The sequence below is a fragment of the Microcebus murinus genome, chromosome 5 (assembly GCF_040939455.1).
Source record: "Microcebus murinus isolate Inina chromosome 5, M.murinus_Inina_mat1.0, whole genome shotgun sequence".
Classification (NCBI taxonomy): Eukaryota; Metazoa; Chordata; class Mammalia; order Primates; family Cheirogaleidae; genus Microcebus; species Microcebus murinus.
In genome coordinates, this window is record NC_134108.1 from 76,816,798 (window position 1) to 76,836,040 (window position 19,243).

The 19,243-nt window shown below is 34.6% G+C and overlaps 1 protein-coding gene across 5 annotated transcripts in view; it reads right to left on the minus strand.

Moving 5' to 3' along the window:
* Positions 1-19,243, minus strand: part of SENP6 (SUMO specific peptidase 6) — a 112,612-nt gene that overhangs the window by 39,826 nt on the left and 53,543 nt on the right. For 4 of the 5 annotated variants that reach the window (XM_012743141.3, XM_012743137.3, XM_012743136.2 and 1 more), the window contains 4 exons: positions 14,092-14,237; positions 10,873-11,170; positions 4,578-4,807; positions 730-900 (listed from right to left, as the gene is read on the minus strand). In XM_012743141.3, coding sequence (XP_012598595.1) covers positions 730-900; positions 4,578-4,807; positions 10,873-11,170; positions 14,092-14,237 — 845 coding nt within the window. Of the gene's footprint in view, positions 1-729; positions 901-4,577; positions 4,808-10,872; positions 11,260-14,091; positions 14,238-19,243 lie in introns of all 5 variants that reach the window. The other variant, XM_076003178.1, reaches the window with a different exon arrangement.

The following is a 19,243-nucleotide window of genomic DNA, read 5'->3' on the forward strand; positions in this document are numbered from 1 at the left end:
AACAAACAGGGACACTAACTTAAGGCACTGCAAAATAAAGGCTTACAGAATAAATATAGTGCTTTAGGAAGACTCTCTTAAACCAACAATGTTTAGAACATATTAGAAAGAAAAATAATGACTAAGAAGGCTGGTTAAGGAGACTGTAATTAACATTTCAAAAAGAAAATAAAAACTTGGATTGGCAGCAGATTAGTAAGTACATAGGTATGACAGGTAAGATAAAGGGACTACAGAAAGTTCTTCTGGCACATGGACAATGAACTACTCCAAAGCACAATGGAGTAGTGCTTTGGGTGGAAACTGGGTGGTCAGTGTAGTCCAATAATCTATTTCTAGGAGCATAACACATCTTTCAGCAGACTCCGAAGTTTTTGAATTATTCTTTCTCTATATATAATTTTTTAATGTATTCTTTTCATGCACTGAGGTAGCATTATAATAGGAAAGCAACAAATTGGAATGTTTTCTAACTCAATGAGAGTCGTATCTTCCTAAAATGAATATAATACCACTTCAAACATTAAGATAGATTTTTATCCACTGATTTTTAATGGTAAGGAGCTACTATTTATGTACCCTTAAAGCAATTTGAATTCTTAAAATAATTTTGATATTCTATTAAATTAAATATTTTAATTTACAAATTTTAAATATTACATATTAGCTTTAGCAATGAAATTTTGAATCTTATAATTGATATAGTAAGGAGCTTAAGAATGTACTTACAATTACAGGTTCTATTAATAGCCGGAAAAGAGTTCCTACTCGTATACTTCGACAGCTTACAACGACATTGTCAAAGGGTTTGGGGCAGCTTAAAGATACAGGATCAACTAAAGTTTCTTGAGAACACACTTTACGACGTTTTAGAGGTGTGTTGATAATAGAATTGCCAAACTGAAAAGCAAAAGAAAATTTTCACTTAAAATTTACTAAAACAATTAAACTAAGGACACATGAAAACAAGATCCACAAACTATCACAACATTAAACTGATTTTCCTTTAATAGCACTAGATAAAATAAAAATTCATGATTTTTATATAATAGTAAATCCTTTCTATTTTTATCTAGTTATAGTTTAGTTATTATTTCAAATTCAAGTAGTAGTATAGCAGTCTATATATAGTTTGCAGATCAAGCAGTACTATAGCAGTAGTATATCAGGAATAGTACTCTGGGAATCAGATTGCCTAGGTTCAAACAGCCACACTAACTTTTAATGATCTGATCCAGTAAAACTTAACCTAATAATTTAGAAGAATGGTTATTTTGTACTACAAAAAGATGTTTCTTTATATATTTACATATTTTAAATTACTTGATCTGTTAAATTATAGTTTCGTTATTTCATAGTCACTTCCAAATAAAAATTAATCATAATAAATATTTTATATAAGTACATAATTTTAATTAACAATAATTATATTATCTTTATTATCATCACAAATATAAAACATGAGCTTGACTATAAAACAAAAGGGGAGATAAAAGTCCACTGCAAAGAGATAGGCACTGTTCCCATTATCCTTCTACAGACATTTCTATGACCTATATCACAGGAAAAAATAATTATTTACAAAAAAATGTGATCATGATATATACTATATATATATGATTTTGTAAACTGCTTTCTCAGGCTTATTAACAGATTTATCATTAATATTTCTCCATAGATTAATATCAACTTATTAGGTTTAAAAGATTTTTTTTAAGCTTTAAGGTTATTTATTTATTTTTATTTTTTTTGAGACAGTCTCGCTTTGTTGCCAAGGCTAGAGTGAGTGCCGTGACGTCAGCCTGGCTCACAGCAACCTCAAACTCCTGGGCTCAAGCGATCCTTCTGTCTCAGCCTCCCAAGTAGCTGGGACTACAGGCATGCGCCACAATGTCCAGCTAATTTTTTCTATATACATTAGTTGGCCAATTAATTTCTTTCTATTTATAGTAGAGACAGGGTCTCGCTCTTGCTCAGGTTGGTTTCGAACTCCTAAACTCAAATGATCGGCTCCCCTCGGCCTCCCAGAGAACTAGGATTACAGGCATGAGCCACTGCGCCCGGCCTAGGGTTATTTTTTAATATGAGAAGTCATTTAGGCCAAGTGCGGTGGGTCATGCCTATAATCCTAGCACTTTGAGAGGCTAAAGCAGAAAGATCACATGAGGCCAGGAGTTTGAGGGAGGTTTTTAGTTCACTAATAAAACAGATAATTTAAGGGCTGTTTCAGTTGAATCCACAGTAGAAGGACTGAGGCTAGAATCTAGATGGTCTGCACTCTCCTATGGAGAATCACCGAGAAGAACAACAAGGTACCCTTATGATTCAGTGTGTCAGTCTGAAAAGTGCTCACCTTAAAATTTCATCACATGGAAATCCACTATTTAACTAAATTCTTCTTTGCTGGACATCTAAGGTCTTTCTGATCTCTCCCCTTAACAACCTATTTGCCAAAGGGTATTTTTGCAGTTCAACTGTGGTACACGTATAGAATTATTGCAAAACTGCCCTCTAGCAAAATCATACAAATTTAGATACCCAAACATTGATGAAACACTATCATACTACAAATATTTTTGGTAATTTGGACAGTGAAAAAATGGCATTTTAATTTCATTTTTGCTACTTTGATTACTACCTTTTCTGAAATTCTATTCATTCCTTTTATTCCTTTTCCTATGGTTTGCTTCTATTTCTTGATTTTAGGAAATTAAAAATATTAAACAATCAATTTATACTCTGTCACAAAGTTCACAATTTTTCCAATTGCATTTACCTATCAAATTCTGCTTCTGATGTTTTGCTACACTGTTCAGTACTTTTCATTTAATCAAATATATTCATCTGTTCATTTACTACTTTTGCTTGTGTTGTCATGCTTGGAAAGGCATTCCTTAAGATTATATAAAAATATTAATCCATATTTTTTTCTATTATCCTATGGTTGCTTTTTGTTCTTTTTCATTTTGTAAGGTTCCCATCTTAACCAAGTATGTATGTTTCCATATTTTCATCTGTACTCTTATAAACCCAGACATAGATATTCACAAATACATAATTTTTTTTTAAGAGACAGGGTCTTGCTCTGTCACCCAGGCTGGAGTGCAGTGATGCAATCATAGCTCACCGTAGTCTGGAATTCCTGGATTCAAGCAATGCTGCAGCCTCAGCCTCAGAGTAGCTAGGAGTACAGGCGTGAATCACTACACTCAGCCAATTTTTTCTATTTTGTTGTAGAGAGAGGGTTTTGAGCTCCCGGCCTCAAGCAATCCTCCCACCTTGGCCTCCCAAAGTGAGGTACCTAAGCCAGCATGCCCAGCCCACCTACATAATTTTTACCAATAAGTCTATTATTTTATAAAATGTCTTTACTAAAATAATATGCACATATTTCTGTATCTTAGCATTCCTATTCAACAGCACTATGTAAAAATTCTAAAAGTCATTAATGTAGCTCTAGTTTTTATTTTCAATGGCTGCATGGTATGGATGTACCATAACTTCTTCAGCCATATCCATATTAATGGGCAAAGATTTTGCTTGCAGTTATTTACCAATAATCATATTTGTATATGCAGCCTTACATACTGGGGAAGAGGGGATATTCCTTTGAGATGGAGTCTAAGGAAGTAACTATCCAGTCAAACAGTACATATTTAAAATTTTTTTAATAGTCATTTTCACATGGCTTTCCCAAGAGGCCAATAATAACAATATTTTCCTTTAGGAAAGTACCTTTTCCCTTAGATTCTTGCCAGTAGTACATATTAGCTGATTTTACATCAATTTTGTAAGTTTGTGAAGTATAGTTATATTTCATTTTAATTTGCACTTCCTTACTAATTTGAACTTTCAATGTGATAGTTTAGTATATGAATTTTCTCCTCTCTTTATCTATTCTTACCCTTTGTTCATTTTCTTTTTATCCTCTAACTTTTAAGAGTTCTTAATCTACTATAGATATTAAAGTATGTCATCTATATTACAATTATTCTCTCTGGATCTGTTTTTCTATTGACATCGTGGTTTTTTAATTTTTTTGACACAGGGTCTTGTTCTGTTGCCCTAGACTAGAATACAGTGGTGCCATCAAATTCCTGGGCTCAAGCAATCCTTTTTGTCTCAGCCTTTTGAGTAGCTAGGACTATAGGAGTTTGCCACCATGCCTACTTATAACATTGTTTATATTACCTATTTCCATTTTGAAATTTTTATACAGTAAATTATAAAATGAAACAATATGATAAAACTTAACAGTATTATAGTAAAATGCATCCAAGTTAAAATGACTTCTCCCTGTTTGCTAGATTTTACGAGTAATATCCTTATATATACTAAGATTTTGCTATAAGGTTGATACTTTGTTGTTCAATTTTTTATACTTTAAGATTTATGTTTAATTGTAATTTATTTTTGTATATGGTTTATTGCTCTTCCAAATAATCTTCCATGTGGTATTTAAGTCCCACTTAATGCATAATCAATCTTTTTCTCCTACTGACACCACCAAATTGCCTTCTGAAAAAATATTTACATCCCAAAAGGGATACTTTAATCTGAACAAATGTAAAAAGTACCTGGTCTTTCATTCTTGCTTTTCTTGGCAATGTAACTGTATTTAACTCTGAGTCAACTGGAATGCTTCTTAGTTCATGCTCTACTTTGCAGGTATTTTCATTTAGTGCTGCTTCTACTTTTCCAGTAGACGGTGCTGGGGAAGAACATGCTGAATCAGCAGGTTGAGGAGATACGCTCTCTCTTCTATTAGACCTGTCATTGTCATCATCATCATCACTGGACAAAATAACTAAAATTATAAAAAATGTACATCTTATATTAAAATTTATATTAACATTTTACTTATAATTTTTTATTTCATTTCTGTCAGTTAAAAATGTAAATAAATTATCACAGTGAGAAATACACTAAATTTTTTGTGCATCTCTTCCAGATCTGAGAAAAAATGGGCTAGGTGTGGTGGCTCACGCCTGTAATCTTAGCTTTTTAGGAGGCTGAAGCAGGAGGACCTCTTGAGGCCAGGAGTTCAATACCAACCTGAGCAACATAGCGAGACACTGTCTATACAAAAAATAGGAAAAAATTAGCCAAACGTGGTGACATGCGCCTGTAGTCCCACCTACTCAGGGGGCTGAGGCAGGAGGATTGCTGGAGCCCAGGAGTTTGAGGATCCAGTGAGCTATGATGATGCCACTACACTCTAGTCTAGGCAGCAGAGCAAGACAATGTCTTAAAAAAAAAAAAAACTGAAGATACAACCCACTTTAGCTGATAGAAAGTTAAATCTGAAGAAAGCATAAGACTTTGAATCTTTTTAAAAATACTATACAAATGTAAAATTGTTTTTATTAGCCTATTGCCCCTCACTCACACAGCAAGATCAGCAAGTTTCAAGAACTGTTTATCTGTAGGTTTCAGAGTTTCAAAAAGTGTAAGGTGTGAAAACAATTTGCATACAGCTTATTTTACAAAATAGCATGCATTTTAAATATGCGTGAAACTCCATGTAACCAAATAATTTTGGGCGACACAGGAAATCACTAAAATCATAATTGGTCCTTGGGAAGATCTGGACCAGTGCCTAATGCTCAGCACATATTGTTGAGCAAATTAATGTGGGCAAGAAAAGACATTATAAAAGCAATTTGCTCTTATATTTTGTACTCATTACTGAACCTTACCACATCCATCTCTACATAACTCCCCAGAGCCACCCATATTGTACTTGAGTCAAACACCAACTCCTTACTCTGGTTTATAAATTTACATAATCTGGCCCCTGCCAATCCGTCCAATTCTCTCATACTATATTTTATTTTTCTCTTTATGCTCTAGGTACACTAGCCATTCTGTCCCACAAACACCACAAGCTTATTACTGCCTGGATTGTGCTTTCCCTAACACTGCATTTTTGTCACCAATTTTTAGCTTAAATATCACCTTTTGATTGACAATCTAATCTAAAATAAGCACACAGGTACTCAGTCATATAAACTAATTTAAATTTTCTGTTGTTCTTTGTTGTGATGTTTCCTTGCTCATCTATCTTCTCCCTACTACATATCAACTACAAGTGTGCAGACACTGTCTTGCTCACTGCTATATTCCCAGGCCTAAAATAGTGCCTTACATACAAAAAAACATTAAAAAATCACGTGTTGAAGAACACATGAACTTGTAGGAGCAATTTTCCACTTTAGTATTCCACACATAAATGCTTAATATTTACTGAGTGATGTACATGTCACAGAGGAGCATCATCCCCAGCATTATTCCACTTGTCCTTTTTATTTTGCTGTCCAATCTCAGGAGTAAATGCTATGCTTACCTCTTCTTCGGAACTGGTCTTTTATTAACAGAAAACCTAATATGCCAGATGAGAAGGTTTAAGCAGATTTATTTATACAGTATTTGAAAGTTGGGGTTTTGCCAATTATTGGTTATTTGGCTCATATTCTCTTCTCTGTGAAATTAGGGACAATAATGGTACCTATATCACAGGATTGTTACAAGAAGCAAATGAGATGTAAAAAGCTTAGCACAATGCTTGGTATATATATTTATACACACACACACACACACACACATAAATATATAGTATTTTTTTAAGAAGTCCATGAACTATTTATAGTTTATTAAAAAAATACACAAAAATGTATTATATTGAAAGGGAAGCCTAGTGTTCTATCTACAATTATTATTATTTTTATTATTTTTAGAGATAAGGTCTTGCAATGCTGCTGAAGCTACTTTTGAACTCCTAGGCTCAAGCGACCCTTCTGCCTCAGCCTCCCAAGTAGCTGGGACTACAGGTGTGTGCCACCATGCCTGGCTTACAATTATCTTTATGGTGTTTGAAGGGCATTAAAACTTCTGCATCTTCTATAACAAAAATTTATTTTAAAGCCCAAATGCTGCAACAAATTAAGACTATATTATGTAGTTTACATTTAATTAACTTAAAATAAATAAGGGTGCTATGCAAAGATGATGTTATATAGTTAAAAGGTTGTTCTCATAGCTGCTTTCATTTTATTTAAAAAAAAATAGAACATATGCTAAATAAATATCCATCTAGGACCCTGCCTTAGGGTCTGCAATGAATTGAACTATCTCCCCTCAAAATTCTCATGTTGAAGTCCTAACCCCCCCCCAACATGACTGTATTTAGAGATAACATCTTTAAGGAGGTAATAAAGATGAAGAGACATCAAAGATCTCTCTCTGCTGGCACACACAAGGAAGGCCATGTGTGGACACAGTGAGAAGGCAGACATGAAGCCAGGAAGAGACCTCACCAGACACCAACAACACCTTGATCTTGGACTTCCTGCCTCCAGAACTGTGAGAAAAAAATTTTGTTTAAGCCACCCAGTCAATGGTATTCCATTATGGCATCCTGAGTAGACCAATAAAGAGTCTTTGTACTTACATTCTAAACTTGTTCCCATATATATCAGCTTGTCTTCCTACTCATTTCGTTTTGGACTCTGCTCAAAAGTTACCTTATCAAAAATACCTATTCTACCACCTATCTAAAATAGCACTCTCCTTCCTCTTGACACCTAACTCTCCACTTCCGGGAGATGCTTCACTCTTCTGCATTGAATTCATCACCTACCCAAGACATTATACATTTTATTAATAGACTATTCACACTAGAATAAAAGCCTCATCATGATAAATTATTTTAAAAGGAAAACATTTAATAATAAGTATATTAAGAAAAAAGACTTTGGAATCTGAAAGATCTGTTATTTTCTTAAGAAAAACCAAACTCCAATAGTCCAAATGTATATAACACTGAGAAGTTATTCAATCTCCTTTAAAGCCTGGGTTACCTCGTTTATAAAATGGGTATATCAGTAGCTACGTCATACAATTGTGAAAACTAAATTAAAACTGGATAGTGTATAACACTTTCTTCTTTTATAAAGCAGGGCACACAAGTATGCAATAAATGACATATTTTATTATTAATATGTTCTTATAATGGAGCATATTTTTCCATATACTTTAATGGAAAATACTTATCTTTTAATTTTTTTGAGGATAGCAAATTTATGCTTTATATGGTTTTAAATCATGGTTTATATGGTGCGATGTTAAGCTCTGACTAGTAAGCCTGCTTAAGGTACCTCAGAATCACATGAATTTATTTCCTTATATTATCAACCTGCATGGTTAATATAGACATAATACCTAATTTTTTTTAAAAAGTTACTTATCAACTTAGCCTTATTAACGTCCAGTTCCCCTAACCCCGGAAACCTTATGATCTTAAGTTTCCTATATAAAATTTGGCTCAGTCATAATACCCAGTAAATTGCCTAATAAGTGAGAGTTCTTTTCATGTCTTAACTTTAAAATACAAAACTTCACTCTTAAGATTCAAATAATGTTAACAATATTTAATATAGTATAACATGGAAATGTATTATAAAATATTTGTCAAAAAATATCATCATAATGTCCTAACACAGTATTTCTTTACTTGACTGAGTTCTTTTTGAAATGTAAGCTAATGTGCTGGTGTAGACTGAGGTTTTCATATTGAAATTAATTAAAATAGAACCTGGCATATTTCTGAGATTCAAAAGAATTCTTTTTTTTTTTTTTTTTGGCTTGCAAATGACCTGAATGATCAAAAGAATTCTTAATATTTTCCCCTTTATTTACCAGTTTTCTAAATAATGCTTTGGAACCCTAATCAACCTCTAAGGTAACCAATGAAGGGCTTTTTTCCTTTTTGGGGGATAGGAAGGCATCTTAATGAACTATTTAACTTTAACATATTTGACATATTTAAATGACTAGTGGCCATGATTTTTTTGTGACTCACGTAGTTCCATTCAGCAGTTAGTGCAAGCCCTTTCATTTTAGCTCCATGTCTTTTTGCATGTCCATATTAGTTTCTGACAGCTTCCTGATATGACTGAATGATCTACGTTTCTCATATATTTCATGCTCCACACCTGGACTCATCTGTTTTTCTGAGGAGCTCTGGTTATTTTTACTGGGAAATGATATTTAAAACCAAAGATATAGGCACTAGGTTTTTTTGTTTTTTTGTGTTTTTTTTACTGTTTCTTGGTATTTTCTGTAGATAAAGCAAGGAAATATTTATTTTATATTTAAGAGAAAATATATAAGTTCATACTATTATCTCCAACTGAAAGTTACAGAATTTTACTTTTTTTTTTTTTTTTTTTTTTTAAATTTTAGAGTCAAGTTCTTGTACTGTTGTCTGGTGAGGTACAGTGGTGTCATCATAGCTCACTAGATACTCAAACTTATGGGACTCAAGTGATCCTCTTGCCTTACTTCCCCAAAGTGCTAGGGTTATAGGCATGAGCCACCATGCCCAGCCTGATTTTACTTTTGTATTCCTTTTCTCTAACTACAAAAATCTTGGTTCTTAGGTACAATAATATAATTACTTATTTGCTTTATCAATATGTGATTAAAATTAACAATACCAATATTATTAATAACAGTACTAATGAATACACTTAAGATTTTTCTGCAGTTCTATTTAACCTTAAAATATACCACCATTAGGAATGTCAGCCACATTATTTTAATTTAGATTCACTTGAAATACTTTTATGTGTTCAAGCTACCAACTAAATATATAATTAAGTTTATTTGTTTCATTTTGTGTTTGAATTCGTTCTTTGGTTTTTAAAATTGTTTTTAAATTTTGTTTTATAATTATTTAAAACATTTACATAGTTCCAAAGTCAAACCTATAAAAGAAGGTATATTTGGAAAAATGTACCATCTACCCCTAACCCCCTGTAAAAAGAAAATAAAAATCAGAGCTAACCCCTCAACCCCATATGCAAAAGGGAAGGTAAAGGCCTCAGGTACCTTGTGAAGAACTGGCCCAACAGATCATTCAGGAAATTCCTTGCTGACCTCCCATAAGCAAGGACATGTCAATTATAACTATAAATCCACAGGCTGTGTGTAGCTCGTAAAACTAAAGTCTGTTTGATTCCACACTAATAACGAATTATAGGTTTATCTTCACAGGCAGAACAGAGATGTAGATTTTCCTGGATCTCACAGGAATGTAACCATTTTGTCTCACTATTCCCAGTCCTTTGCCTTTTTTTCTACTGTATGCCTTTAAAATGCTGAAACTTCCAAATTCCCCTTCAGAAAAACCACCACAGGTCTGTCTTTGGTTTGTGTTTTTCCAGGGCATATCCTCAACTTTGCTTAATATCTGCTTCCTCCCCTTTCAATCATTTTTCCTATTAGTTTTTTATACTCTATTTTATTTGAAATGGGGCCTTGCTACGTTGCCCTGGCTGGACTCGAACTCCATCCATCTCAGCCTCCCAAATAGCTAAGACTATAGGAGCATACCACTGTGCCTGGCTTCTGTTTTTTAAAAGAAACTATATTCATTCTCCCATCCTATAGCTTGCTTCATTCCCATCATTAAATATCTTGGAAATCACTCTACATAGTATTATTACTATGTCAGATCTTTCACCCTTTTACAGCTACATACTCTATCCAACCAGTCTCCAATTATTTCTAATCTCCTGCTATTTTGGACTGCCTTCCACATACATCCACATATGTATGCATGTGTCCAAAGATAGGGAAAAGATTTAGGGGAGGAACAAAAGTGGTAAAAAAAAACTAATTTTCACCAAATCCTTTCTATGTGTCAAATATTTTATTGACCTAAGACTGGGGCTGAGGTCTGTGCTATTTTTTAACTATTTAAGATGGACCAGATGAGGACAAAGCTTTCTTTATGCTCACACTCGCATAAGAAATATATTAAAAATACTAGATTGAAATAAGTAATATTAAAGGGAGTAAAATACTTACTTGGATCATTTAGATCTGACAGGCTTGTTTTTCTTTCTTTCAAGTTTGTGATTTTGGGTATTTTTGTCCCAGGTAAAATAACTTTTCCATTAGTCTGTAAATAATTGCGCCTACTATCATCACAATTCACAATAACATCAATTGGAACCTTTTCCACACTGTTGCCATAAAACTTCTTGGTTGTTAATCCTGTGTTTTGTGACTTCTGTCCTCCAGAATTCTGATGAATTGACGTTCTTAATAATGGTCCAGGAGATTCACTCAAAGTTATAGCTTGTCTGCAATTTCTTTGCAAATCCTTAGGAAAAAGAACACCACAACTTTGGCATTTGGTCTGATTTTCTTTTTCTTTTCCATATTTTGGACAACATTCACGCTGTTCAGAAACTTTAAGTTCCAAAAGAACAAAAGAAATAAAAGATTTTGGCATTTTATTTCAAAATCAAGGAACTCCCCCCTCCAAAAGTCTCAAAATTAAGTCTCTCTCTCCCCTATCATGAGAACCATGGCTATCATGAGACCCTGCTGAGTAAGTCATGTTAACTGGGATTTAACATCAGAATGCTGGAAGATATTTTCAAGACCATCTAGGCCAGCAGTCAACTACATATAAACTAATTCCATCTTTAAGAATCTGGGGATGATCAAGCCGCGTACTGACTGGCTCCAATACTTTACTGTCTTGTAATAAAGATAAACAGGACATATCTAAATGAAAAGAACTACATGGCAAAGTGATACTTCCAGATATTTCCTTTTATAAAATTAATACCAAACAGAAAAAGTATATCCTTACTATTAAAATTCCCAATATTAAAATATAGAAGAAAATATATCCTGAGCTATTAGTATATGCCTTCCCTCAGCTTAGAAACACATATCTTGGAACTTTTTGCAATAATTAGGAACTAAATGCTGATTAGATCAACTGAATAAGATATGACATTTTTCATGATAAAAACTAGAGATTAAGAATTCTATCAACCTAACAAATCTAAAAACTAGAATCTCAACACTGTTCCATTAGTTTTAGTAGAGTTTATATAAAGGAGTGAATTTTCATAATATTTTACATTAAGTATAATTTCTTTTGGAAAACAAAAATTGATTAAAATCTCATTTCCCCCTTTTTGTCAGTGGAAGACTTTTACAAAATAAAATAATTCCAAAGTACATATCACATACTATCTGCAAGTCTCACCCATAAATAACCAACTACACTAATAAGAATGAGCCTATCACTGATGAGATCTCACTAAGACAATGTCATTTTTATTACATATCCTAAAAATGTTTAATTCCATTGAATTCAAAATCTTGTTTTCCTGTAACCAGTATGTAGTGTGGAATTTCACAAACTATACATGGAAAGAAAAACCACTAACCTTGTTCACGAGTTAGATTACATAGAGGCTGGCTACAATTCTTTATCTCCACTAAGAAAAAAACAAGAACAATTGGCATGGGAGTAAAAAGTAAAAGAAGAAAGATTTGTTTTAGGCATTAAAAAAAATTCTGGGGCTTTCAGCTGGCATGCCTAGTGGAAGAAGGATGCTGTGTCTAGGGAGGGTCTTTCCTCCTTCCTCCTTAACCTAGGCCAAGCAGTACTGGTTGTCAGGATGGCCTGAGCCAAGCTTAAGCTGGCATACCAGACTGATCACATGAAGGAAAACTGAGCAAATAGGTAAATACACTGGGGATGAAGGGTGTCAGGTTTCTTACTGTCAGAGAAGGGAGTTACAAACATACAAAGTGAGAAAGACAAAGTGTGGTGTTGGACTAGAATTAGAGTTAGCAATGTGCACTCATAAATTTTAATATGTATTTCATATTGACATATAAATATATTTCTTAGCTCTGTCCATTGAGAGGGCCTAGAAACAATGACACCCAGTATCAACGAACGTAACTTATGCCTAAATATTTTCCCTCTACTTGAGGGAACCATTAATGGCTTCTTGCAGAAATATATGACTGTAGGGCTGAGACACAGGAATATAAGTCTTGTTATACCAAAGAGTAAAGAAGTGCTCAAAGAATGATGGGGACACATCAAAAAGAAACAAGGGCCAGTTCAAAGGGACTCCCATGGACCAAGTCTAGAACAATTTTAGTATCAAAATAAATAATGAAAGCTACAGACTATAACCCTTTAAGTAATAACCCCATGTGTCATGCTGATATAAATAAATGAATGAGTAAATGTAGAATAAGGAAAAGCTCTACTTTACATTAGAAGTCCTATTAATAAATGAGCATAGAAATATCTATTAATTCACTCTGCAGTGGAGAAATCTAGAACGTTTTAACTACGGTTAAAGTTAATATTAATGTGAAAATCAACAATGTGTATCCCCTGATATTATATGATGCAATGAGAGGATTATAGCGTCATTTCTGAGGTATTCTTGAAAACAATATAAACCATAAAGAAACATCAGACAAACCTAACCTGAGGTACAAAGTGGCCTATACTCCTTAGAAATATAAAGATTATGAAAGACAAAGAAAGACTATGAAATTATTCCTTACCGAAAGACTAATTCATGGCAATTAAATTTAACAGATGACCCTGAATTGGATCCTGTACCCATAAAGAACATTATTTAGGTGAAATCTGAACAGCGTTTAGGGATTAGATGATATTTCTGAATCAATGTTAATTTTGTGATTTTGATAGCTGCACTCTGGTTATTTAAGAGGATGCCCCCACCCCCAATGTTTTATTAATTTTTTTTTAAGAAAAGAAACACACTGAAGTGGCAAATGGGCATCATGCCTATAACTTATACTCACATGGTATGGAAGAATACATACATGTAAATGTTTATGGTGGGGAGGGAAGAGGGAGAAAGGCACAGAGAAGAACAATAAAACAAATGTGAAAAACTAGGAAATCTGGAGGAGCACATACATAGTCTATTATTTAACTTTTCTTTAAAATTATTTTAAAAAATTTCAGGTCAAGAGTGATCACTTGGAGTGCATTACAACTTGGAGTACATACAGAAAGGCACTGAAAAATTCTTTTCAAAAAAAAAAATTCTGTATTTTGGACAGGTAAAAAATGGCATATTGAAGACAAAAAAGTCTGCCTAAGTAACATTTCTAGGTCTCTTCTGGTCCTATAATAAAAGATCACCTAGAATTTAATAAGTACTAAAAAAATAATAAAAATACTGTCTGACTAGCAAAATAAAGAATAATTTCTCTACCTACCTCTAAATGGGTTAAACATTTTTTTGAAGCAGGAGACAAAGGAGGAGTAGGCTGATATGTACTACAGTGACGTTTCTGTTGTACTTTCCTCTTAATTTCAGGCTCCACGTGTGATTCAGATTCTTCTGTTTTCTTCATTATACGTTCTAAAGGAGGGAGAAAAAAATAAAAGCAATGAAATTAAATTGTATAAATTCCTTATGATTTTTGCTATGAAAAAAATACTACTTTTAGTTAAAATAAACTAGTGTTTCAACAGGTACCATAAAGAATAACCAGGGCCAGGCCCAGTGGCTCACGCCTGTAATCCTAGCACTCTGAGAGGACAAGGTGGGAGGATCGCCAGAGGTCAGGAGTTCGAGACCAGCCTGAGAAAGAGTGAGACCCCGTCTCTACTAAAAATAGAAAAAAATTAGCTGGGTGTGGTGGCAAATGCCTGTAGTCCCAGATACTTGGGAGGCTGAGGCAGGAGGATTACATAAGCCTAGGAGTTTGAGGTTGCCATGAGGTAGGCTGACAATGTGGCACTCTAGCCTGGGCAACAGAGTGAGACTGACTCAAAAAAAAAGAAAAGAAAAGAAAAAATAATAATCAGAACTTTTAAGATTATACACAGTGTGGACCAATTCATCAAGTATACCAATATTGTCTTCAGCTTAGTTTGTACTACTAAGGCAACAGAAGCACATCTTGTACTGAACCACTCATGTATCTTTTTTCCAAGTTCATTGCTCTTCTTAGATTAATAATAAGAAAAATCTGAATTCAAACATTGGATACAACTGTTTAAAGGAAATTAAAGTAACCCTCAAACTAACAGTTTTTTAAGTTCAAGATACACAAAAAAGATTTTTTTCATTATTTTTCAATGTAAATTTAATAATTTTCAATAAGACTATAATTAAAAATTTTAGTGGCCAGGCGAGGTGGCTCACACTGGTAATCTTAGCACTCTGGGAGGCCGAGGTGGGAGGATCACTCAAGGTCAGGAGTTCGAAACCGGCTTGAGCAAGAGCGAGACACCGTCTCTACTAAAAATAGAAAGAAATTAATTGGCCAACTAAAAACATATAGAAAAAATTAGCCAGGCATGGTGGTGGATGCCTGTAGTCCCAGCTACATGGGAGGCTAAGGCAGGAGTATGGCTTGAGCCCAGGAGTTTGAGGTTGCTGTGAGCTAGGCTGATGCCACGGCACTCTAACCTGGGCAACAGGGTGAGACTCTGTTTCAAAAAAAATTTTTGTAATGATTTGATGAACTCCAAAACAGGCCAATTTAAAACTTACCACAATCTGACTTCATCAGCGAAGGTTAAAGTATGCAAGAGGCAAACATGTTTCTAAAGCAAAAAATGAATCAATGAACCAAAACATCCTATCTTAATAATCCTAGCTTTGTTAAGTACTTCTATTTTCCTTTTTATTTTTTAAATAAGATTATATACACATAAAAGTCAACATTATCTAATATTTAGTTTGATATACAATACTGCCTTTAAAAACCTATATAATCATTCTTGCTTACTGCAATCACACAAAGTTCCAGTAAGTGATTATAACCTCTCAATCTTCATACTTCTATTTTGCTAGACACTAAAGCTAGAAATTTAAATAATTCGTGACTATGCTTTATCCCTCCTTCCTCACTTTCAAAAGAACTTTACTTTCTAATAGCTCTTAAATTCACTCTCTTCTCTCCAAACCCATTGCCACTATATTTGGGATGCTTAACTCTTACCTAAACTCATCTCCTTTGTTCTAATTTTGCTCCCTTCAAATCCTTCCCCATTACTGCTGAAATGATTCAGTACAAAAATGACTTTGTCATTCTAATACTTAAAACTTTTCCATGATTCTAGTAGTTAAGGAAAAAACTCTAAACTCCATCTCTTTTGGCAACCAAAGTTCATGCTGACGTTCCAGTCTTAATGCATTTCTCCAGGATGCTCTCTGCCCCTCTTACGAATGCTATTCTCTTCACAAGCAAGTGAAGCCCTACGTATCTGGTGAATTCAAACCTTTCTTTGTCAAGAAGCTGCCTCTGCCCCACTCCAAGCACAATTAAGTGATCCTCAGAGTTTCCATAGCATTAATTTTATTTTATTATATTTATTTGTACTTCTATTTCCCCCGTGATACTGTCAGCTCTGAAAGAGCAAAACATCATGTTTTAGACACGTGTTTTCTCAGCATCTAGAAACTACACAAGGTAAGGGCTAAACAAATGCCTACTTGGATTAATGAATCACATGAGAAAGATAAAACCACATGACACAAGGCCGGGCGCGGTGGCTCACGCCTGTAATCCTAGCTCTCTGGGAGGCCGAGGCAGGCGGATTGCTCGAGGTCAGGAGTTCAAAACCAGCCTGAGCAAGAGCGAGACCCCGTCTCTACTATAAATAGAAAGAAATTAATTGGCCAACTAATATGTATATAAAAAAAAATTAGCCGGGCATGGTGGCGCATGCCTGTAGTCCCAGCTACCCGGGAAGCTGAGGCAGAAGGATCTCTCGAGCCCAGGAGTTTGAGGTTGCTGTGAGCTAGGCTGACGCCACGGCACTCACTCTAGCCTGGACAACAAAGCGAGACTCTGTCTCAAAAAAAAAAAAAACAAAAAACCACATGACACATAAAAAAAATGAAATTTCAGGGGTCAGGGGAAGAGATGGTATCATCACTATGTCATATCTGAAAATGGCTTATCCTTTGCCACACAGAGATCATGATTCATGTACAGATTTAGAACCCTAAGGACTTAGCCTTCAGCTGGGGAGAATTACTATAAGGAGCTTTTTTCCTCTCTCTCCTGAGGTTACAGAGAAGCTGCGCCAGTCCAGAGTTATTATTTCTATCAGGGCTAACAAACTTTGTTGATTATGTAGATATAAAAAGCAGTTTCTATGTAAGTGATTATTAAAGAGGTATAATGTGACATTCTAAGGAAAAAAGGAGGCAGATAACATTTTGGGATTCAGAAAATATATAAACACAGTTATCTGAAACTCAATTATTCAAAAAATTTAATTTACTGCAGAGCAGTCTTAAAACATGAGTTAACCCCCCCAATTTTTTTTTTTGCCTTACAAAATTCCATAATTTACACAAAGGAAAGCTTTATCCTTACAAACATAATTAATCTTTGTAAGCCACACAGTATCTTTGCACATCATTTTGCTCAATATGTATCTAATTAGTTTTCTGACAGATCCTACTTAGAGATTGACATTTTAAAAAAGGTCAGCTGTGCACCAGGCAGTCACAGCTCCCTTCCCACAAAACAAAAGAGTATCACTTCATTTCTGATTATTTAATCACTCTTCTCTCCACTATAGCTATTACATCAGGTCTATGTCACATTTTCTCTATCTACCATCATAACAAAGGGTGGGGGGAAACAAATGGCCCAAGCTTTGAAGTAATTGAGGACTTTTATTGGTAATAGGTGGAGATAAATGATATTAAAGTATGAATCCCTAAATCAATGCTATCTAAAAGGTTTTGAAGGAAAGAAAAAGGCAAGGAATGACATAATTCAAAATATTAAGATAAAACTTTTGAAACCAATGTGATGTGGCAAAATGGCTAATGACTACAGTGTTATAGGAAACCAGAGTAGGTCTACAAAGAGTCAAGTAATAAACATAAAAATGTTAGTATCAGAAATTCCTTTAGGACTAATTCCTTTAGTTAAGAAATTCCTTTAGGACTAATATCTAGAATCTATTAAGGAACTCAAACCTATCAGCAAGAAAAATACAAATAACCCTTATATTAAAAAGTAGGAAAAGACATGAGCATTTTTCAAGAGAAACAAATGGCCAATAAACATTAAAAATGTTCAACATCACTAGTCATCAGGGAAATGCAAATGACAGCCACAATGAGATACCACTTTACCCCTCTCAGAATGGTTATTTAAAAAATCAAAAAACAATAGATGCTGCTGCAGTGAAATGGGACTGCTTATACACTGTTAGTGGGAATGTAAATTAATACAACCTCTCTGGAAAACAGTATGAAGATTTCTTAAAGAACTGAAAGTAGATCTGCCATTCAATCCAGCAATCCCGGCCGGGCGCTGTGGCTCACGCCTGTAATCCTAGCTCTTGGGAGGCCGAGGCGGGCGGATTGCTCAAGGTCAGGAGTTCAAAACCAGCCTGAGCAAGAGCGAGACCCCGTCTCTACTATAAACAGAAAGAAATTAATTGGCCAACTGATATATATATAAAAAAAATTAGCCGGGCATAGTGGCGCATGCCTGTAGTCCCAGCTACTCGGGAGGCTGAGGCAGAAGGATCACTCGAGCCCAGGAGTTTGAGGTTGCTGTGAGCTAGGCTGACGCCACGGCACTCACTCTAGCCTGGACAACAAAGTGAGACTCTGTCTCAAAAAAAAAAAAAAAAAAATCCAGCAATCCCACTACTGAGTATCTACCCAAACGAAAAGAAGTCAATTTCTAAAAATGACACCTGTACTCGTAGTTTATCACACCACATTTCACAATTGCAAAGGTATGTAACCAACACAGGGCCCATCACCTGTTGAGCGGATAAAGAAAATGTAGTATATATAGACTGTGACACACTACTCAACCATGAAAAGGAATCAAATAATATCTTTTACAGTAACTTAGATGGAACTGGAGGCCATTATCCTAAGTGAAGTAACCCAGGGACAAAATACCAAATACCATATATTCTCACTAACAGGTGAGAGCTAAATAATGGGTATGCATGACCATACACATTATTAACATAATGAACAGTAGAGACTTAGAAGGGGGGTTGCATACAGGGCTAACTGATCATGGAAGTGATTTTTGCTAAGACATCATGCAGCAAAACCATAACAGATTACTCCCGGAAGGTACCTGAGATGAATGTGACATTACTGCTTTAGATGAATCCCTCTTTTAGAGAAGGGAAAGGGAACAAAGAGTATTTATCCAAGATCACACAGTAGAAACATCAAGATTAAGATACTCTCTGCTGGATTTTCTAGCTTAATGTCTTTTAAATTTATTTTTACTTTTTAGAGACAGAGTCTCACTCTGTTGCCCAGGCTGTAGTGCAGTGGTGTGATCATGGCATCCTTGAACTCCTGGGCTCTAATGATTCTTCTGCCTCAGCTTCTGAAAGCGCTGGGATTACAGG